The sequence below is a fragment of the Alosa pseudoharengus genome, unplaced genomic scaffold (assembly GCF_046254945.1).
Source record: "Alosa pseudoharengus isolate Yale_2024_CS ecotype anadromous, Long Island Sound unplaced genomic scaffold, YU_APseudo_1.1 YU_APseudo_1.1_scf_10, whole genome shotgun sequence".
Taxonomy (NCBI): Eukaryota; Metazoa; Chordata; class Actinopteri; order Clupeiformes; family Clupeidae; genus Alosa; species Alosa pseudoharengus.
This window is the reverse complement of record NW_027468565.1, coordinates 606,469-630,677: the sequence shown is the minus strand read 5'-3', so window position 1 is coordinate 630,677 and position 24,209 is coordinate 606,469. Positions and strand designations below refer to the sequence as shown.

The 24,209-nt window shown below is 39.5% G+C and overlaps 1 protein-coding gene across 4 annotated transcripts in view; it reads right to left on the bottom strand.

Annotated features, from left to right (window-relative positions):
* Positions 1–24,209, bottom strand: part of snupn (snurportin 1) — a 135,091-nt gene that overhangs the window by 91,741 nt on the left and 19,141 nt on the right. For all 4 annotated transcript variants that reach the window (XM_076302570.1, XM_076302567.1, XM_076302573.1 and 1 more), the window contains exon 2: positions 16,225–16,389. In XM_076302570.1, coding sequence (XP_076158685.1) covers positions 16,225–16,382 — 158 coding nt within the window. In that variant the 5' untranslated portion in view covers positions 16,383–16,389. The remainder of the gene's footprint in view (positions 1–16,224; positions 16,390–24,209) is intronic.

The following is a 24,209-nucleotide window of genomic DNA, read 5'->3' as shown; positions in this document are numbered from 1 at the left end:
AAGTTGGACTTGCGTTCACGCACGCAACTTCTGACCTGTTGACCCGATTGTCAAAAATGAGGTATCGTTGGAATCCTTGGACCAAGCCGAGTTCAACGCACCCTATGACGTCATTTTCCGCCATGATGTATTTTCCGCCATTTTGGATTTCATCAAAATCACTTAAAACGTATCAGAGGTCACATATTTTGTCCGATCGACACCAAACTTCACAGATATCATCTACAGACTATGCCTCATTAATGCATTGCTTTTTGTCTTCGGAACTAAAACCGTTCGCACGTAACAGCCAATCGAAATTTGCGGCGAAGCCGCCAAACAGGAAGTGAGCTCATATCTCAACAACCCATTCATCTATCATAACCAAACTTAGTCCATGGACTCAAGACCCAATCAGGGGGACGCTCAAGAAATCTGGTGACCTTTGACCTCTAGGGGGCGCTGTAATTAAGAAAAATGCCTTTTGGCCTGTAGCAGCAGTTGTGCTTAGAATTAAAACGCACTCGTGGTTTCTGGTACTACCGTTGAAGGTCCTTAGGCCGACCCAAGCCAACTTGTGATGTCATCATAATTGATTCGGCCGCCATATTGGATTTAATCAAAAACACGTAAAAGTTATCGGAGGTCACAAATTTCAGCGGATCCTCACCAAAATTGGCAGAGACCATCTTCAGACCATGCCTTATCAGTGCATTGCTTTCTGGAACAATTGACAGAAGCATTCGGCTGTAACAGCCAATCGAAATTTGCGGCGAAGCCACCAAACAGGAAGTGAGCTCATATCTCAGCAACCCTTGCATGTATCAAAGCCAAACTGGATGCATGGACTCAGGACCCAATCAGGGGGACACTCTATAAATCTGGTGACCTTTGACCTCTAGGGGGCGCTGTAATTGAGAAACATGCCTTTTGGCCTGTAGCTGCTGATGCGCATTATTTTGCAATGGAGGTCAATGGCAGCCCATAGAACCGTCTGGCAAAAAGTTCTGACATTTGGCACACTGATTTAAGACAGTCCATTGATTCATGTCACCAAGTTTCATGTCGGCACCTCCCGCGCTCTAGCGCCACCAACAGGCCAAAGTTGGACTTGCGTTCACGCACGTAACTTCTGACCTGTTGACCCGATTGTCAAAAATGAGGTATCATTGGAATCCTTGGACCAAGCCGAGTTCAACGTATCCTATGTCGTCATTTTCCGCCATGATGGATTTTCCGCCATATTGGATTTCATCAAAAACACTAATAAGTCTTCACAGGTCACAAATTTGGTCCAATCGACACCAAACTTCACAGATATCATCTACAGTCCATGCCCCATTAATATGTTGCTTTTTGTCTTCGGAACTAAAACCGCTCGCGTGTTACAGCCAATCGAAGTTTGCGGCAAAGCCGCCAAACAGGAAGTGAGCTCATATCTCAGCAACCCATTCATCTATCATAACCAAACTTAGTACATGGACTCAGGACCCAATCAGGGGGACGCTCAAGAAATCAGGTGACCTTTGACCTCTAGGGGGCGCTGTAATTAAAAAACATGCCTTTTTGCCTGTAGCTGCTGTTGTGCTTATAATTAAAACGCACTAGTGGTGTCTGGTAATACTGTTGGAGGTCCTTAGGTTGACCCAAGCCAACTTGTGATGTCATCGTAATTGGTTCGGCCGCCATATTGGATTTAATCAAAAATACGTACACATTTTCGCAGGTCACAAATTTCAGCGGATCCTCGACAAAATTGGCAGAGCCCATCTTCCGACCATGCCTAATCAGTGCTTTGCTTTCTGGAACAATTGACAGAAGCATTCGGCTGTAACAGCCAATCGAAATTTGCGGCGAAGCCGCCAAACAGGAAGTGAGCTTATATCTCAGCAACCCTTGCATGTATCACAGCCAAACTGGGTGCATGGACTCAGGACCCAATTACGGGGACGCTCAAGAAATCTGGTGACCTTTGACCTCTAGGGGGCGCTGTAATTAAGAAACATGCCTTTTGCCCTGTAGCTGCTGTTGTGTTTGGAATTAAAATGTACTAGTGGTGTCTGGTAATACTGTTCGAGGTCCTTAGGCCGACCCAGGCCAACTTGTGATGTCATCGTAATTGATTCGGCCGCCATGTTAGATTTAATCAAAAACATCCAAAAGTTTTCACAGGTCGCAAATTTCATCTGATCTTCACCAACATTGGCACAGACCATCTTCAGACCATAACCTATTAATATATTGCTCTCTGGAACAATTGACAAAAGCATTCGCCCGTAACAGCCAATCGAAATTGGTGGCGAAGCCGCCAAACAGGAAGTGAGCTCATATCTCAGCAACCCTGCCATGTATCATAACCAAACTTACTACATATATTCATGACCCCATTAGGAGGACGCTCAAAAAATTTGGTGACCTTTGACCTGTAGGGGGTGCTGCAATTAGCAATATTGCATTTTGATGTGTAGTTGCTGATGTGTTTTATCAATCTTTTATTTTTTGATGTGAAACTGATGACAACATGTTCCATCTAGTTAATTCTAATGCGTGCGTGCAAGAGCAGGGCAGGACGGGGTGGGACGGGCTGGGGTGTTGAGGTGGGGGGGGCTGGCTGGCGGAGGCGGTGGCAATTCTCAGCCCTGTTTCAGCCCTGTTGATCCCGGGTGTCTGCTGAGTTCTATCTTGTCACCGTGGCTACTCCGGCCTATTCTGCTTGGCCCCCACATTGCTGCTTGCAGCTATATTTGGGGGCCAAGCAGCGAAGCTGCGAAGGCACCCATTGTGTTTGTTAGTTTTCTTATTATTGGGGGCCAAGCAGCGAAGCTGCGAAGGCACCCATTGTGTTTGTTAGTTTTCTTATTGGGGGCCAAGCAGCGAAGCTGCGAAGGCACCCATTGTGTTTCTATGATTGGGGGCCAAGCAGCGAAGCTGCGAGGCAACCATTGTGTTTGTTAGTTTTCTTATTATTATTCCTCTGCCATTGAAGTCAATGGCAGCCCATAGAACCGTCTGGTGAAAAGTTGTGAAATTTGGCACACCAATTTGGGACAGTCCCATGATTCATTTCACCAAGTTTCATGTTGGCATCTCAAGCACTCTAGCGCCACCAACAGGCCAAAGTTGGACATGCGTTCACGCATGTAACTTCTGACCCGTTGGCCCGATTTTGGAAAATGAGGTATCGTTGGAATCCTTGGACCAAGCCGAGTTCAACGCACCCTATGACGTCATTTTCCGCCATGATGGATTTTCCGCCATGTTGGATTTTAGTGAAAGTGAAACTAAAACTTCACAGGTCACAAATTTTGTCCGATCGACACCAAACTTGACATACTTGATCTTCACATCAAGCCGCACAAAAGTTATTCCTTTTCGTCTTCGGTACTCAAACCGTTTGCCCGTAACAGCCAATCGAAATATGCGGCGAAGCCGCCAAACAGGAAGTGAGCTCATATCTCAGCAACCCATTCACTTATCATAACCAAACTTAGTACATGGACTCAGGACCCAATCAGGGGGACGCTCAAGAAATCTGGTGACCTTTGACCTCTAGGGGGCGCTGTAATTAAGAAACATGCCTTTTGGCCTGTAGCTGCAGTTGTGGTTAGAATTAAAATGCACTAGTGGTGTAATACTGTTGGAGGTCCTTAGGCCGACCCAAGTCAACTTGTGATGTCATCGTAATTGATTCGGCGGCCATATTGGATTTAATCAAAAACACGTACAAGTTTTCGGAGGTCACAAATTTCAGCGGATCCTCACCAAAATTGGCAGAGACCATCTGCAGACCATGCCTCATCAGTGTGTTGCTTTCTGGAACAATTGACAGAAGCATTCGGCTGTAACAGCCAATCGAAATTTGCGGCGAAGCCGCCAAACAGGAAGTGAGCTCATATCTCAGCAACCCTTGCATGTATCAAAGCCAAACTGGGTGCATGGACTCAGGACCCAATCAGGGGGACACTCAAGAAATCTGGTGACCTTTGACCTCTAGGGGGCGCTGTAATTAAGAAACATGCCTTTTTGCCTGTAGCTGCTGTTGTGCTTAGAATTAAAATGCACTAGTGGTTTCAGGTAATACTGTTGGACGTCCTTAGGCCAACCCAGGCCAACTTGTCATGTCATCATAATTGATTCGGCCGCCATATTGGATTTAATCAAAAACATCAAAAAGTTTTCACAGGTCACAAATTACATCTGATCTTCATCAAAATTGGCACAGACCATCTTCAGACCATAACCTATCAATATCTTGCTTTCTGGAACAATTGACAAAAGCATTTGCCCGTAACAGCCAATCGAAATTGGTGGAGAAGCCGCCAAACAGGAAGTGAGCTCATATCTCAGCAACCCTGCCATGTATCATAACCAAACTTACTACATGGATTCATGACCCCATTAGGAGGCCACTCAAAAACTTTGGTGACCTTTGACCGGTACGGGTGCTGCAATTAGCAATATTGCATTTTGATCTGTAGATGCTGATGTGTTTTATCGATCTTTTATTTTTTGATATGAAACTGATGACAACATGTTCCATCCAGTTCATTCTAATGCGTGCGTGCGTGCAAGGGCGGAGCAGGACAGGGTGGGACGGGCAGGGCTGATTAGGTGGGGGGCTGGCTGGCGGAGGCAGCAGCAATACTCAGCCCTGTTTCAGCCCTACAAAGTCAGTTATGTTTTGATGTTACACTAGTTGAAAGTGTTGATCGCGGATGTCTGCTGAGTTCTATCTTGTCGCCCTGGCTACTCCGGCCTATACTGCTTGGCCCCCTCATTGCTGCTTGCAGCTATATTTATTATCATTTCTGTTTGTTTATTTTGTCTTGGGTACTATACTGTATACCTTTTCTATTTTCTTTTTATATATATTTAGTTAAGTTTGTGTTTGTAGTTTGGTAGTTTACTATTTTATCATTTTTATTATTATTATTATTATTACTATTATTATTATTATTATTATTATCATTACTATTGTTTTGTTTTTTGCTTTGTTTTGTTTGTTTGTTTGTCTGTAGAGCACTTTGTGCTTGAAAAGTGCTATATAAATAAATGTTATTATTATTATTATTATTATTATTATTATATATCACAAGGGAGTAACTTGGGGTTAGGTGCTTTGGTCAAGGGCACAGGGAAAAATCACGATTACTACATTAATACCTTTTAATGGCCTTAAAAGTTGATGTACTATCTTTTAATACTTTTTAAAACCCAATTTTATTATTTAAGGTTTATTTATACATGGACAGTGCACATTAATGAACATAAAAATGTAAATGCGCCAGAGTTAGCCAACATGGCTATTTTGCATCTGTTGTCCATGGGCCTATGTTAACAGGCCAGATGTGCCTAAAAGAAACTGTACACTAGGGGTGGGCGATATATATAGTCTGCGATAATATCGTGATTGTTGTTTTAACGATGTGCAAATTGACATTATCGAGTATTTAAATTACTTATTTAGTATTTAAATGACTTATTACTCAAAATCACGCATTGAAGACTCATACATTCCCAGGAGGTGTATGCGGGAGAAGCCCCTGGCTGCAGCAGAGCAAGTGTCACGTGATCACTAGTGGGTAGGGCTGTAACGATATAGACCCTTTCAACAATAAAAACAAAAACAATGCTTGAACGTTCTATTTGGTTCCCAATCTACTTCCTCTGCATTAAGATAACATATGGAATGTTAAAAAGGAAGTCTTGTGGGGCCAACTATGATGCTGATAATGGAACTCTCTTGAAAGGGTCTATAGAGCTGGTAAGTCCCACCCCTTTCGCTATCCCCGCTGGACCTCAAGATTGAAAAATTGTTAATGCAAGTGAATGTGAGAAAATAATTATTTTCTGGTCCCGTTTGAATTTTGCCATGAATGTCAATATGTTGTCTGTGAATTTTTAATATAAATTTCTGTGTAAAGAATGCTACAATTTAGTTTGATGCGGTTAAACTTTGTGTGAGAGCACTTTGTGGACTACAGCTTTCCCCTAGACGACAGCTAACTAGTTTCCCATAACAACCATCAGTTGGTCGAGATGAAGAGGGTTATTAAGATCGACTTTGAACATGGTGAACCATACAACTTTACAATTACACTGTATCATAATGTTAATGTGTTGAGTGAAGCTAGACATGTTTCAAATATTTTTGTTACCATGCGTGTTTATTCCTGCCGTTACAAAAACTAGCATATCAGCTAATGTTAGCAATTAGCTCACGTCACATAGGCGACATGTAGTCTTTCTCGTTATGTCTTATCCACAACTGCTAGCCGAAAAATCATATAATATACTGTAAAACTCGTAACATGAACAATTATATTAAAAATTCACAGACAACATGTTCACATTCATGGCACAATTCAAATGGGACCAGAAAATAATTATTTTCTCACATTCACTTGCATTGACGATTTTTCAATCTAGAGGTCCACTGGGGGTTTAGCGGATGGGCGGGACTTACCAGCTCTATGCGATTCGAAACCGAAATCACGACACTCATATCCACGATACTGTGTTGCGGTGTAAAAAGGCAGAACCGCGACACATCCTTTCTAGTGTTTCACGCAGTGCTTTGCAGCTTACGCGGCCGCATAAGCAACACACATCTCCCGCTTTACTTAGCCTACGTTGTCCAAAAATAAATAAATAATTTCATACCTCTCATTGTAGACTGTATACTTTACCAAACAGTATAGAAGTAATCCCCCTCTCCTTGCCCCGCTCTCTCTCATGCTCCCTCCCTCTCACTCTCCCTCCCTCTCCTGCTCAATGAACACACGCAACTCGGCCAACACAATCCAAATAAAACATTCACAATCGTGAAAGCAAGGACGCATAGAAGACGACTAGCTAAATTAGCCTACTATTAAATCAGCTTAGCATCATTAGCATGCTGCACATATTTGTTTAAAACTTTTGCATTCAAGTTGACTGAAACAGGGCCTGTCCCAAGGAGAACAAGTATTACCTTGAAACTTAAACACACATGGGGAAACTGAACAGTCCAATCAGTAGATTATGTTAAGCTAGCCAACTATGCTACTTTGTTTACAATATTTCCAGGCTTCAACCAGACAGCTGAATTAAAGAGGTAGAGTTGTAATAAAAAATAGTAGGCCTAGGCTATGGGCTAATCTGCATAAAGTGTGCCGTCATAAGTATCAGACATAGTAGTACCCTGATATAAAAAGATTTTACTGAATATTATTACTTTTATACTTTACTTTTATTATTTTTATATCAGGATACTTCTATATTATTACCTTTATTATTATATTATAGAAATCCTCTGGTCTTCTAATGTTATTTAATATAATGTCTAGCCCACCCCCCCCACCCCCACCCAAACAAAAAAAGAAAAAAGAAAAATCGAGGCCCGTGCGTCAAAAATCGTGATACAAACCGAATCGTGAGGTTGGTGTATCGTTACAACCCTACTAGTGGGTCACAACGTTGTCGCACACACACCTAATGTTTATTTTGGGGATATTACTTGGGATTTTATGCGGCTACTTCTGTTCAAGTAGCATTGATGAGACAGTCACGTATTTCCTACACGGTATTATATGGAGAGAAAACATTAGCCTTTGATTATTTTAATAGTCAGTTGTAAACAAAGAACTAATCTCATGTAACTTTTTTTTATGGACTGAAGTTCGCTCTAAATATCTACGGTTACCGATTATGCTAACCGTTAGCATCTCTATGGGATTTCTCATATACATTAGCCATAAGCTAACGCATTAGTTTCTATTCTGTAACTTGGAATGCTAGCACTGTAGTTTTACAGTGAATCCTATGCAAAGGTTTGAAAGGAACTTCAGCTTCAGACTTTCTCTTGGGAAACTGTTAGGCCTATTCATCCTCTCTAATGTAGCTGGCTAGACCATGTCATTGCCACACACACAAGTGGGGGCAAAATTGGAAATGTGTCAATGCATTGGTTGATTTGGTTAAAAAGTCACAGGTTAGGTTATTGGTTATTATTGTAATGATGCTATTCGTAAATAATGAGCTGTAAAGTAACTCAGACTTTAACAATTTTTTTTTTTTTTTAAAGGATATCAACTAATTATCATTATCGTCAAAATCACAAAAAATAGAGATATTATTTTTTGTCCATATCGCCCACCCCTACTCTACACACATCATTGCAGACCTAAAAGATAAAATAAGGGGGTTCCGGTTACGTCATGAAGGAGTAAGACGTGGTTAAGAGAGCTCCTGAAAATTTTTACGAAAAAATATAGCAAAACGGACAAATCAACTGGTGTAGACAGTACAGTGCTTAGTTTATACTTCGCAGTAGACCTTTTATGTGTTCAAGATGTCCAAGGTGTCCAAGATGTCTAAACAATCTTCCAAAAAGCCAGAACAAAACCAACCGAACAGCCTATCATCAGAAGCTAGCGAACTCGAGGAAGCTAGTCAACATGTTAGCAAAACGGTGTTGGATGGTCTTGCTGCCCTACAGACGGAAATTCGCTCATTTAAAGCTGAAATCGGGGATATGATTGACCAAAGATTCCAACAGCTTTCATCCTCAATACGGAGCGAACTGACGGCACTGAAGACCGATACCAGTAATGCTATTTCTGCTGTGAAGGAAGTTGCTAGCGAGCAGGCTACAACTTTGGCCGAGCTCGAGCGAGGTGCCTCATTCACTTCAGATGAGATCACCAAACTTCAACAGGAGGTGCGACTCTTAACAAAATCTGTTTCACAACTAAACGAAAAATGCACAGATCTGGAAAGCCGGAGTAGAAGACAAAACGTACGAATTCTGAACATTAAGGAAGGCGAAGAGAATGGCCAAAACAACAGAGATTTTATTGCAAAAGTGCTACAATCTGCCCTAGCCCTGGATAATCCCCCAATGATAGACCGGGCTCATAGAGCCAGCAACGTTATCCAGAGCGCATGGAACAACCTGCACCCACGGGCATTCATCATCAAACTGCACTACTTCCAAGAGTGGGAGATTGTCATGCGGAAGGCTGCACAGTTGAAGACCATCTCCTATAATCAAGAAAAGATCCTCATCTTCCCCGACCTGCCACCAGCCATTGTCAAGCAACGCGCCCGCTTCAGCAGAGCCAAGGAACTTCTACGTGATCGCCTAGACGTTCGATATGGTTTTCAATATCCAGCAACCATGCGGATCACCTACAAGGACGACGAACAACGATTCACAGACCCTGAGAAGGCAGTTGCATATGCAGAACGTCTCTTTGGCACCGGTAACGTAGCTACGGCTGATACCAGGCTTGGAATTTCACCATTTTGGGGGCAAGGCCACTTGGCCTTCAGTTGGGCATATTTGGTGGGGGGCACAAAGGCCACATGTCAGGGCACCAAGGCCAAAGTTAACCATACAGTAGGCTATAAAAATGATTGAAATTGTATTTAGCCTATTCAATAGACCTGCATCACTGTATGAAACATTAAAAAAACATGACATATTACATAGAACGGTAAATCATCTGATCATCTAATATTTACAGATATCTAGGCTATATTTAACATTTAATTATATTTGGCCTGTTATGAAATCATGTATTGAACAATATAAGCACAGCTCAGCTTTAAGAAACTCAAATAGCCTAGATGCATGCTTAGCATTTTGTCATTATTAAGGCTACTTTAACAAACTCTTAGTCAGCTGTATATCCTCTGATTTTAATATTAACCGACATCTAGGCGATATTTGTAACATTTATTTTGTATTTGGCATGTTATGAAATCACGTAGGAAAAAAATTAAACACGTTGTGAAACTTAAAGCCCAAATTTGGAGACATGCATGTCGAAATTTGCTACAAATTACTCTGGAATGGCTAACTGTACAGGGGACTGCTTTAAACCTTCGTGTTCGGTAAGGTCTGCTGTTTATTTTGATATATGGTTTGCCATGTTTTGAACGAAGGGTTCGTTAAGTATTCCAAGATGAATGAGGAAGATGGGCGCAGATCCTAGAATGTATGATTCAATTTAATCATAGTATTTATTTGTCTCGCGAACCGTTCACCAAATGGCTAACATCGTTTAAAAGCTGAGAAAAGAAAAAGCTGATACTTGTGATGCCTGTATGATGAGTAGGCTACTTTGCGAGTACTTCAACTGAGAAGAATGGGAATCTGGACGCACACTTTCTTGCCGTGCGCTGTGACTTTTCCACTGCGTAAAATGCTACAATAATTTGCGCTGTGAAAAAATATTTTGTCAGGCCATAGGCTAATGAAATACGCTATTAGTCCGACGCAAACCAGAATATTGAGAGAAGGGGGCACCAAGGCCACCGTGGCCTGTAAACCTCTGATTTTCAAAGGGGCATCTCGGCCAACGCAAGGGGCTACGACGGCCATGGCCGTCGTGGCCGCCGTGAAATTCCTACCCTGGCTGATACATCTGAATAGCATCTTGGACATATATATATATAATTTTTTTTTTTTTTTCTCCATGTCTGCTACTGTTTTATATCTTCCTATCCCCTAATTTACCAGTCCGAACGTACCAGTCTTTCATGAGAGGTACTAAGAACCTATTTCAGCTATTTCTTGTTGATTTAGTGACTGACTGAATTACACTGACTGAGTTATAATTTGCGCAATTTACGTTTTGCTTTTATCTCACAGCCTGATGCAGGCTATCGGGAACTATTGGAGCTCTTTTATTTTAGATAGTATTAGTTTCAGGACTCACTAGAATGCCCATGATAACTTGCGATTTAGGCCATGCGTGCCACGGGTACGCATTTGGTTTTTGTGCTTATTACTGTTGCTTTTATTTCTCCGTTGTTCATGTGTTTAATGCACCACTGTTTATAGTTTACCTGGGTCTTTTGGGTTTACACAGGGTTTTTTGGAACGTAGGGAGGGTGGTTAGGGGTTTGTTTGTTAGTCAAAGTTTTGTCTGCCTCTGTACTTACGAAGGACTGTGCGGGTCGTGGGGAAATGGGTTAATAATAACTGACTCTGTGTTTAAATGAGGAGGCCTACTGTACAAGCCATTAGAAGCCTAGATAAAAGGAGGGGACTCACCTTCACATCCTGGAATGTTAAAGGCATGAATCACCCTATCAAGCGTGCTAAAGTTTTATCTCATCTGAAGGCACTGAATTCAGACATTATGTTTTTTCAAGAGACGCATCTTAAGAAGGATGCTCACTCCAGACTAAGGTCCAACTGGATAGGCCAAATTTTCCACTCTACTTTTTCAGCGAAGGCCAGGGGAACTGCCATCTTAATACGTAAAGGCATTCCTTTTAAACACAAATCAATAATCGTAGACAGAGATGGAAGATACACTATAGTGACTGGTGAAATACACTCTTTACCAGTGACTCTCGTTAACATCTATGGGCCAAACTTTGATAGTCCCCAATTTTTTCAGAAAGTGTTCTCTCTGATACCCGAGTTATCACTCACTAATCTAATTATTGGAGGGGATTTCAATTGTGTCATCGATCCATATTTGGATAGGTCTTCCACACAACGAGCTCCTCCATCCAAAACCAGGGATTTCTTAAAAGTATACATTAATAATACAAACATATGTGACTTGTGGAGAACTTTTAATCCTTCAGGCAGAGATTACTCTTTTCATTCCTCAGTCCACAATGTTTATACGCGTATTGATTATTTCCTGGTTGATAGGAAACTAATGCCCCATATCCTTAACGCTAAGTACCATGACATCTTAATTTCTGATCATAGCCCAGTCACATTTATTCTCAACCTAACTGATTTTTCCTCAACTAAGCCAATATGGAGAGTTGACCCTCAGCTTCTGAGCGATCCTGCATTTAGTGCTTACCTCCGTGCAGAGATCAAAATATTTTTTGACATTAACGACCAACCAAATACTTCTCCTTCATTATTGTGGGAGACCTTTAAAGCATACTTAAGGGGGTGTGTCATCACATTTAAAGGGAGAAGAAATAAACAGAACAAAATAACTTTACTAAACTTAGAACAGGAAATCCACCAGCTTGACTGTGAAAATGCTGAGTCACCTTCCCCTGATCTGTATAAGAAAATACTTCAACTCAGATTCAAATATAACCAGATTATCTCACAAAGGCTTTCAACGAAGTTTAAGTATGTAAAACAGAAGTATTTTGAATTTGGCGATAAGCCTCACAAGCTGCTAGCTAGACAATTACATAAATTAGAGAACGATCGGTCAATCCATAAGATTAAATCTGACTCTGGGGCACCCTTGACTTCACCTAAAGATATCAATATCGCTTTAAGCAATTTTATGAAGCGCTTTACTCTAGTAAAACTAATCAGGACCCAGTCCCCATTGAGACATTTCTTGACAAATGTAACCTGCCAACATTGACGCAGGATGATCGTGATTTTCTTGGGGCAGATATAACACTAGAAGAAATAAACAAAACTATTAAATCATTGAAATCAGGGAAAACACCAGGCCCTGACGGGATACCCTGTGAAATATACAAAAACTTCAATGAATTAACACCATTCATGCTCAAGATGTTCACCCACGCCCTGCAGGATGGACTTCTCCCTCCATCTCTCTATGAGGCAGTGATAACGGTCATTCCCAAGAAGGGCAAGGACCCTGAGGAGGTTGGAGGATACAGGCCCATATCTCTCATAAATGTTGATCAGAAGATTTTAGCAAAAACCCTGGCCAACAGACTTAATACACTTCTGGGAAAATTAATTGCACCAGACCAAACTGGATTTGTTTTAGGGCGGAGTTCATTCAGTAACCTGCGCCGCCTCTTCAATATTCTCTACTCCTCTCCTGTTAACAACACAGACTTGGCCATCATCTCCCTGGACGCGGAAAAAGCGTTTGATCAGGTCGAGTGGCCATATCTATTTGCTGTTTTACAGAAATTTGCTATGGGTGAAACATGTATTGCCTGGATCAGAACTCTATATAGAAACCCAAAAGCACAAATACTTACAAACAAAACTTTGTCATCCCCGTTCAACCTCCAAAGGGGTACTAGACAAGGCTGCCCATTATCACCATTACTTTTTGCCCTTGTGAAAGAACCTCTTGCTGATACAATTAGGTCAGAAATAAATATTCATGGATTTAACTCTAAAAATACCTCTCACAAAATATCTTTGTTTGCAGATGATGTCCTCATCTACGCAACAAAACCACTCTCAAGTGTGCCAGTGATTTTACATATAATTGAAGACGTCAGCAGCTTCTCAGGCTATAGAATAAATTGGGGGAAAAGTTAACTTATGCCAGTTGGGCTTATAGACTCCTCTCAACTTTCACATCTTCCATTCAAAATATCTAAAGATAAATTCACCTACCTAGGCATTGTTGTAACCAAACTGCCAAAATCTCTATTTGTTGGAGAAATTGAAATCAAATATTCAATTCTGGAGATCCCTCCCAATCTCTCTAATTGGAAGGGTTAATACTATTAAAATGATCTTCCTTCCACAGCTGTTATACCTATTCCAAAATCTCCCTGTCTTTCTCCCTAAAGCATTTTTTAAACAACTGGACTCACTAATCATGCCCTTTGTCTGGCATTACAAAAATCACAGGATCAAAAAAGCACACCTTTGCAAACCGAGATGTGAGGGGGGGTTGGCACTTCCAACCTTCCAACTCTACTTTTGGGCGTCCAACCTTAGAACTATAGCACTGTTGCTGAACGATCATATTGAATTTGGGGCGTGGATGGAATTACAAAGGGAGCAGTGCACTTATGATTTAACAGCCATAATACTCTCTCCAACCGGCCATAAAAGAACTGTTTATAGGGACAATTTTATTATCCACAATATGATAAGGATATGGAAACAAATCAAGATGTCCTGTGGTGCAAACTCTCTATCCTTTTTACTCCCCATAGCAAACAACCCGTCCTTTACACCTTCAATGCTGGACAGCGGCTTCAAACATTGGAAGGAGGCGGGCATACATTGCATTGGGGATCTCTACCTAAATGGGAGATTTGCGACCTTTACAGAAATTCAGGAGAAATATGGTCTCCATAGGAATAATTTCTTTAGATTCTTGCAAATAAGGAACTATGTAGTCACACTCAAAAGATTTTGCAACAGCTAGCCCCTCCTGCTTAGACAAATGTCTTAGGAATTATTTTAACAGCTACTCCATCTCGTCGTTATATAGCACACTACAGAATCTCCACTTACCTTCAACAAGTGCAATTAAAGCAGCTTGGGAAGAAGAACTAGGGTTAGAAATTTCTGATGGACTTTGGAAAGATAGCCTAGAAGAAATTAAACACTGCTCCAGTGGTACACAGACTCCACTATTCAAAGACTAAATTGCACAAGATATTTCCTAATGTCTCTCCAATTTGTGACAAATGTAAGGCTGGTGATGGGTCACTAGCTCACAGTTTTGTTCTTTGTCCCAACCTAAAAGGATACTGGCAGGGCATTTTTAAAGTTTTTACTGAAGTCACACAAAAGGACCTTGAGCCAGATGTTCTTCTTATATTGTTTGGGCTGTCAGAACAGTCATTCAAACTGTCAAAATCTGAACAGCAATTCCTGTCATATGGACTGCTGACAGCAAAAAAGCTTATACTGACCTTCTGGAAGAATCAACAGGCCCCTTCCCTACAGGCATGGCTTAGTGAGCTCACTAACACTTTACACCTTGAGGAAATTAGATTTTCCTTAAGAGACAAAAGGCACCACTTTGATAGGATTTGGGCTCCTTTTGTAAGCTATCTTGAAGTAAATACTTAGGCCGTAACTGGTAACCACCAATTCAAAATTGTTCTCCCCCCCCCCGACCCTTCTTCCCATTGATGTGCAGGCAGACTGTTTGTTTTTTGTTTTTTATTTGTTTGACTGTTTGTGTTTTGTTTGTTTTCATTTGGGTGGGTGGGATGGGCTTAGTGGATTAGGTATGGTGATTTGTCTTGATTATGCTACTACTGTACATGATTCACTTGTTCTTGTGTTACAAGGTAAAACCTGGAGAACAATAAGGTGATCTTGTTTACTGTAACTTGTCAAATAAGTCTTCAATAAAAAAACCTATCTGGGAAAAAAAAAAAGATAAAATAAAGCTGCCCCAAACGATTATTTTATAAATTATTAATCTAACGATAATTTTTTCGATTAGTCGACTAATCTAACTATTATTTTTTCGATTAATCTAATGATTAATTTGTCCATTAGCGATTATTTTTCCATTCCCAAATATCAGAAAGTTAACATTTCAATAATTTTTTGCATTAACCTTTTTTATGTTTCATGTATGAGGCTATGACGGCTAGTTATTTTAGGGTCCAGCATCAGCATGGTTAATTAAATGAAATGAAATTAAACATAGAATATTTATGTGTGGCGGCCAATTTTTATTGTGTGGCGCCCCGCCACAGATTAGTCAATGTATGGGAAATACTGATTATATGATATATGATACTATTTTGTGATTTGTATATTGTTGTGATTGAATGAGAGGTGTATTGTATTGTTGTCTGTCTTTCACACTGGGAACTGTTTAGCTTAAGCTAACAGTGTATTTAACCTTACTGTGAACGTTAACATTCGGGTTCACCCTGTTCCACTCAGAGTGAATTGTTCACTCGCTAACGTTTGTCTATTTGTCAGGGTGTTGATTCCTTATTGCTTCTCATTGAAGTTTCTTATAAATGTCATTCCTTTTATTATTATTAGTGAATAAATGTTGTATTGTTATATTTCATTATACTTCTGGGTGTATTGGCAATTCATTTGTATGCATTCACCACTAGTGTAATTACTTACACATACATTATATATTTTAAATTCTGTAAGACTACATCATACACAAGCTTTAAGGTAAGTGTAGTATTTTTACAGTGGAGGCACCGCACTATTTAATTCTTTGATTGTATTTAATTGTTTAAGAGCCTACTGGTATTCAGGAATTGTCAGCCAACTCGCCATTCAACCGCTGAGACCTTAGGATCCTGTTGCGCCACTGTTTTATAGTTTATGTATTGTAGCAAGTGCCTGTGCACACCCGTTAAGAAGGGGTTACATGTGTACTATTTTATTGTCATTACTTGTGTGTGATGTACTTGTGTGCGCCTAAATAATACTACAACCACAACACAGAGTACAGGCTGGGACGCTATGTAAAATGTATATAAAACGTAATCCTATCAGATATACTCATCTAAATGAACATGATACTCTAGGGAATGTACAAGATATACCTCTTTAACCCTTTTCATGCCATCATTTACTGAGGTTTGCTCACTTACGTTTTCTGAAAATCCAAGAATCTCCGTCGGCGTTCTCCCTGCTCCAGTACACTGTATTTACTTTTATATTGACACAGCCTTGGATGGGGTGCTGATATATTGTTGTGGTCTTGGGATACAGTAAAACTAACAGACAGAGCTTTGGTCAGATCATCCATCTTGGCCCTGTACAATCAAAAGACAGCTTATGATTAATGTACAGTAGGAACTCAACAAAGTACAGTGTTTCCCATACATTGACTAATCTGTGCCAGGCCACCACAAGATCAACACTGTACAAAAGTAGCCTAATGTAAGGTATTAATCCCCATAGAGAGTAAAGAAGTAACGCAATAGATGAAGCTGACATTTTTTTTACAGTAGCGAGTAACGTGTAGGCCTAATACATTACGGTTCATGACGCTGCTTATCAAAGTATACGCAGCAGGTCTCTTTCAAAATGTCCTGTTACAATTGCAGCTGCTTCCAATTATGTTGAATATTTAGAAAGTAGCCTACATGACGGCATTTTTGAGCTAGTGAGAGTCAGATTTTTGGCTTCTGGCAGTAACTTGCTAATTAACTAAAGCAAGACTTGAGTGATATCACACAAGGCGCACATCAGTGAATTAAATGAAATAGGTTAACATGCTTTATTACAGTGCATGAAAACGCACTGTACTGTTCTTCCTAGGCTTCTTATTATTCTTCCACTGACTGCTTTTTCTGCACGCAATTCAGCATGAACCATTTAACTTAGAAACTTCATTCGAACTTTGTAACGTAGGTATTTTAAAGGACACAGCTGCTATGTACTTTTCATCTTTGTAACTTGTATACTTTTTAAACTATTAAATAAAAACTATATAAAATATCCCCATAGACTTAACATTAGCGATCATGACATCACAATAGGGCAATTAGAATCCTATACCAGGTGTTCCGGCCGCTTGTAGAAACTGTCTGTCTCAGGCTTTAAAGCGGAAATGAAGCAGTGAGAACTGTCATGGCCAAGTACCCCTGGCTGCAGCTTGCAGATCGGGGCTGGTCTCAATGTGGGGCGGAGCGCAATGGTGAGCTCAGCCCAAAATCAGCTCGTCATTCCCCGTCCTCTCTGTGTCCGTCTATTTACCCGGACTCGGAGTTAAATTTTTCTCAAGGAAGAATGCTTCACTAGAGCGTATCCTCCTTGAACTACTGCCCACGTTAATCATGTCCCTTCCCCCCTAACCTTCTAGAATCTGTACACCATCGACGTTTCTTGGGTAATCTAAGTAGGCTACGCTATAAAGATCATTACATCCAGTCTGCATATACATAGGCCTATATGGCACTAACATTATCAATGCATTTTATCTCTAGCATATCGGTATTTTCTTTAATAGTTTAGTAGCTTGTGCGAGTCCCAAAGGGAACATACAACAATAATATAATATAACAACATAATATTGGCCTCTATATAGCCTATTGTTTATGTGCATGTTTTTAATTGGCATACCTTTGTTACAACCTTGACACAGCCATAAAAAAAGTGTAGTACAGTTGTAACAGTAGCGTCATGAATGTAACAGTTCTAAAATCGTGAATCCTGCTGACTTAAACAAAGAGTTTCTGTTTTCAGATAAAATCAACAAAAAAGTCCAAATGTATGACTGTTAACTCATTGAGTGCCAAAAACGTAATATTACGTTTTTCCTTCCCATGCGTTGATTGCCAAAAACGTAATATTACGTTTTTAGTAGGGCTGTCAATCGATTAAAAAAATTAATCTAATTAATTACATACTCTGTGATTAATTAATCTAAATTAATCGCATGTAATTTTTGCTGTGAAAGTATTTTAAATATTTAAATTCAAATGAATCATTGAATAATCAGCATTAGTGACATTAAAGTTCAAAGAGTCTTTTATTATTAGTTTCACTGTTCAAATAATTGCCATAATAATCTATGATATGACCTAATATGCTGAGGAAATAAATTAAAAAGTGCTTAGGGAAGAAGTTTTTTTTTCACATACAAGGCATTTCAGGCCACAGATATAACCTAGGGGACACAATGAAAATAAATTAACACTCCCCTCAATGTCAACACTTATTTCTTTGCATTGATGTGCGACTACAGAGTTGATGAACTCCGGTAATATGCAAATCCTTGCTGCAGACATTGCAGAGGACTTTATTTTCAACACTTTATTTTTTATCAACACCATCAGGCCGTTTTTTAAAAGTAAATGTTCCAATCAATGATCCAGGCAGCACGTTTTCTTCTCTCTCCTTCATTTTACAGTCTAATTTTTACTGACTAGAACGGCTCGGGATCAAAGGTCATACGGAATCGATTAATCTGCACAAATTTTTTTAATCAGTTATTTTTTTCTCAAATTAATCAGTTATTTTGACAGCCCTAGTTTTTAGCTTTTTTTTTAAATTACAAAACTACACACTCTAACACACCTTATATGTGATTTTGGGAACTCTGTGATGAATGGAAATGAAATATATGACGATCGTGAATCTCATGAAAACGCACAATCTGGACATTTTATCTGGACATTTTATCATAACTCGGTTGCCGCTTTGGGTCGAATCAGTGACGCATGCACGTCAGGTCAAAACCAGGCTATTTTCGTGGGTCTATAACTAGGTGGCAGTCTCGCCAGGTCTCGCTGATCACTTCCCGGAAAGTTCACACAAGTAAGTAACAGGCAACACTTCATATTTCATGAAAGACGTTATATCTCCATTTCTAGAAAAAAACAGCGATTTTGATGACTAGCAACTTTTTAGCTTGGGATTTCTCAGGAACAAAGGGCATGTAGAAATACACGGTTTGCACCCACCGAGAGCTTAAAGTCTCACCTTTTAAATGAGCCATTGTATGTGTTCATAGCTATAACACAGAACATGCTGTGGCTGTACAAAAATCATCAACAATGGTCTAGATTGCTGGCACTCTAGGACAAAGCTCCCGAAAACAGCTTGGCATTCAATGAGTTAAAACTAATTTATTGCATTAGCCATTGCAGACCATATGTCACAGTGTTATGATAGCTCTTTATGCTTATTTTGGTCCACTTGATAAAACCAGTAAATATAGTTGATAAACTGCTTATTTCTTACATGTCTGAAGCATTTGGTCAAACAGTGATATTTCAGGTTGCTCTGTTAACTTTAATTGGGTGTGATCGCGGCACAAAAATCAAAGTGTTGCGCGAAAAAATCAGTTAATTTTGCCATAGAGACGGGTTTCAACTGACCCGCACAGGTCATATGTTTTTATTTTCATTTAATTACAGTGCATGAAAATGCACTGTACTGTTCTTCCTAGTCATCTTCTTATTATTATATTCTAACGCAGTTAATGCAGCTTCAACCGTTTAACGTAGAAACTTCATTCAAACTATGGTACGCAGGTCTTACTTAAGACATGGGTGCTTTGTACATTTCATCTTTGTAACTTTTATACTTTTTAAACTATTAATTAAAAACTATTGAAAATGTCCCCATAGACTTAACATTGGCATTTATGACATCACAGCAATTAGAATCTTATGCCAGGTGGCCAGGCCACCTGCATCAACTGTCAGTTTCTCAGGCTTTAACCCTTACAAGCCCGACGGTTCTAATTTCGTTAAAATTTTAACGATGACCAATCATCTAATATCTCAGCTGTCCAATGACTGATTTTATTTCTGAAATCTTCCCCGTAATGCTGACAACATAAGCTTCAATTTGATAGGATTGGTTAAAGGGTTTATGGCGCGAAATGTTTTGGATACTTGAAGATGAGTCGTGAAAAAAAGTTCACACGTCAGTCGTACATTTTGACATGGACCGCCAGATGCCACCTGCACTTCGTTGGAGTTTACCTCGACTGGAAACCGCACAGCTGGATAAACTGAGGTAATATATGTTTTTACATCGTTTCTAGTTATGGTTAATCTTAATTTGTAGTCATAAAATCATGTTATTTGACAGTAATATGCGTTCTCATCAGCGTCAACATTATGGCATAGCGGGGGCTAAGTGCATCGTCATGTAACTTTAGCTAGCTGCATTACTCTGAACTGCTTGCAGTATTCTCGTTTGCTTTTGATATCAGTTATTTTCATTTGACAATTTCATTTAAAAACCTGTTAGTATATAACCTGTTAGTAAGTTTGTTTTCTAGTACCAACTTGTTTGTTAGGTAAGCATTAAGCTAATTAACTTATTGCCTCTTATTTACCTCGCTAGGCAGTTTGTAGTGAACTGTTTTACCTTGCTAACTTCTAAATGACAAACATCAGACATGCTTGTCTCAACATTTTCTAAGATGGCATGACTTGATATTCTACTCTTCTCAATATGTAGTTATAGAAAACATGATGTGAAATCACATATTATGTCAGAAATGTCATTGCATTTCAGCAGTTAGTTACTAGGTGAAATGTAATCTGTCTTTATCTTAATGCCAGCCAGGCAATCAGATTTAGGGTAGCTAAACCCATGTGTAATAAAATGACTTTTCATACTTCTAAATATTTTTGAGTTACTCAGAATGCTTCAATAGTTTAGGCTATCTCTTCTTGTATATGTATGTGCACACACGCACGCATAGTTTTGTGATTTTATTTTTTTAATTAATAAAGGTATTACATTTGTATGATTTTACTGTTGTTTCAGATGGAGGATGACAAGACCTACACAGACGTCCTTGCAGGCCTGAAGAGGTAGCTGACTGCTGATGAGCTTGCACTCACAATGTTGAAGACCATGTGAGGATGGACGAAGAAGGTATAGATTTAGGTGGCGTGCGTAGGGTGGTGTAGACTGCCACTAAAACACTGTGAAATAGACTTGTTATGTTGTTTTTTATATGTTGTTATCCCAGGCATATGTGGTTTTACCAACCGGAATGGGTGGGAGGTTGTGCTTAGTAGGCTGTCGTATGCAAACACACAGTGCAGAGGCATGGGACGAAGAGACCCCAGAAGAGTTTCACAGTTTTCTGGGATTGATCATTGACATGGAACTTCACTTCCCTCCCTAATATCCATTGCTACTGGGGAACCAAGTCTCTGAAGGGATCAGGGAGCGTTGACCAAATGAGATATACATATTGTGTACACTTTTTCTCCATTGACATTGCCGTTGTCAGTAGTTTCTTATTATTTCAAGTAGGGCTGCACGATATATCTAAAATCTATCGTTATCGCGATATCTTGCACTCGCTTAACATTTGCGATGGATATACCGCACAGATTACTTAATTTTCTATACATTTCGATAATTTTTTTGTGCCGTGCGCATTCCATACAGTCTATGGTGTATTCACATTCTGAATGTCAACATATTTTACCAAACCGATGCGGTCATGCTGCCCTAGAAGCCCGTCCCCTACCAGTTTAGGTGTGTGGTGTTTTAGGTGTTGAGGCGGGAGCTAATGTCGTGATGGCTGAAGATAGTGAGTCGAGCGAGGTAGGTTACACTTGGGTGAAGAGGAATTGGTGACTAAAAGGAAAAGCATGTCTGTTATATGGAAATATTTTGGTTTTATTAAGGATGACGTGTTACAAACACATTGCCAAATGCGTCCTTCACTGTGTTAAAATAAACAATTTCTTTCGTTATAGTTATAGGATCAGAAGATATCTGTCTTTCACTGTAAGGCTTGTATTTCATGACTTGCATTTAGCAAAAGCCCCAGACAGCAGCAGAGAGGTAATCAGGATTCGTTATTTGTAAAAGTTGTTAAGCCTACTTCGTTGGACTGTGCGATCGCAACCCCTTACTTTCACTTTCCGCTGCACTCGGCATGCCGGTAGCCTAATAACGTGAGATGCGCAGCGTATAAGGTTGGAGAAAAACATGAGGTGGAAATATTTAAATATCGCAACTTATATCATTATCGCAGAACTCAATAATGTTATCGCATATCGCATGTTTTCCTAATATCGTGCAGCCCTAATTTCAAGTTTGGCAATGCAGAATCTGGTGTTGAACCTAGGTTTGGTAGCTACAGCCAGAAAGACTTTGGAGAAAATCTATCACAACAGCTGGCAGGCATTTCCGTCAAAATTTCAGCTTCGCCTTCAGCTGTTCCAACTACTACTCTGCCGTCTTTTCATCAAGTACATATTCCTGTACAGCAGGAGCCAAAGAAAAAATTTTGGCTTTGTTATAAAAACAACACATAATAACACTAAAGTAGCTTGTATGGCCTGGAGTTTAGCGGTAGGTGACTTTTTTTGGTAAACAAAATTGCTGTCAGATTTGGCATTCTACAGAAGGGGATGCGTTTCGTTTTGAGTCATAGGTCTTCTGTGTTTAAGCTTCAGGTTCCCCATCCCACCTTTCCCTATCCTCCTCTCTCTGTGTGTGTGTGTGTGTGTGTGTGTGTGTGTGAGAGTTTGTGTGTATATGTGTGTATGTGTTTATTCTCAACAGGCTTGTTCTATGTAATCCACTTTCAAATGTTTAGAACACATTGATTTTTGAGTGATGTTGAAGTTGATTGTATTCCTAGCTTTTCATAAATAATACATTTTATAGATGTATATCATTTTCATATTACACTAATTTATATAAGGAAGTTGTATCTGTTGAATCAAATGTATTTTATGTCTCTATTCAGAATTGATCTTCAATAAATATACAGTATACTTACTTCCTGTATTACTGGTAAGGTACATGTTTTTCTTTTATATATCATTATTATTGACTGTTGCATTTGCTTATATACAAATAAATGGTTTATTCTTATGGACCACATAAATCTAAACCATTGTGTCTGACTTCATTATTAGTTTGTATGCATACTTTCATGTTTTTGGTGAGAAAGAGAATGTGAATTCTGTCAACATTCTAAATCCCGTTTCCTGCATTTTTTTACACTGATCACTAAATGTATCATAACTTTTGAAAGGTTAATGATATTCCAATTCAGTCTTTTTTGTTAAATAGCCCACAACTTGCTGAACATGTCATACACTCTATATTTTTCTCAATCTTGTATAGAAATATGATGAAAATTCATTTTTATGTGAATGAAATTAAATTTTAAAGAATTTCAGTATACATTTGGAGAGGATTTTCAAAGACTGTTCATTACTATATCAACATTACCATATGTATTTTACATCATTTGATAGAACTGATCCTTCTGATTACAATGGTATGTATATCCCATTGATGGTATGTATTATACTCAAGAAATAAGGTTTTTTGTGTAAGGAGGTCATCCAGCACCAAAAATGGAATGTTCGGCATGGGCACGAAAGGGTTAAGCAAACAACCTCATTCTCTTAAGACTACACATCCTGTTCAGCTGTTTCCTCTGTCCACAATTGTTTCAAAATAAAAGTCCTCGCTACAATAATTCCCTATTATATAATTTAACCATTTAAACTATTCACCTATTTAACTGTTCAGTCATTCCAACTATATTTAACCTCATCTACCTATCAAATAATTTAACATTTAAACTATCCACCTATTTAACTGTTCAGTCATTCCAACTATATTAAACCTCATCTAGCTAGCAACAGTCTAGCAACCACCTCAAGTACCCTAGAAACAGCCTAGCAACCATGTAAAATGCCCTAGCAACAGCCTAGCAACCACTTCCACAGTTACAACCTAGCAACCAACATAGCAACAAATGAGTTTAACCTAGCAACCAGCACAGCAACCACCACAACTAACCTAGTAACAGCCTAGCAACCACCTCATGTACCCTGGCAACAGCCTAGCAACCATGTCAAATATCCTAGCAACAGCTTAGCAACCACTTCCACAGTTACAACTTAGCAACCAACATAGCAACAAATGAGTTTAACCTAGCAACCAGCATAGCAACCACCACAACTAACATAGCAACAGCCCAGCAACCACCTCATGTACCCTAGCAACAACATAGCAACCATGTCAAATACCCTAGCAACAGCCTAGCAACCACTTCCACCGTTATAACCTAGCAACCAATATAGCAACCAATGAGTTTAACCTAACAACCAGCATAGCA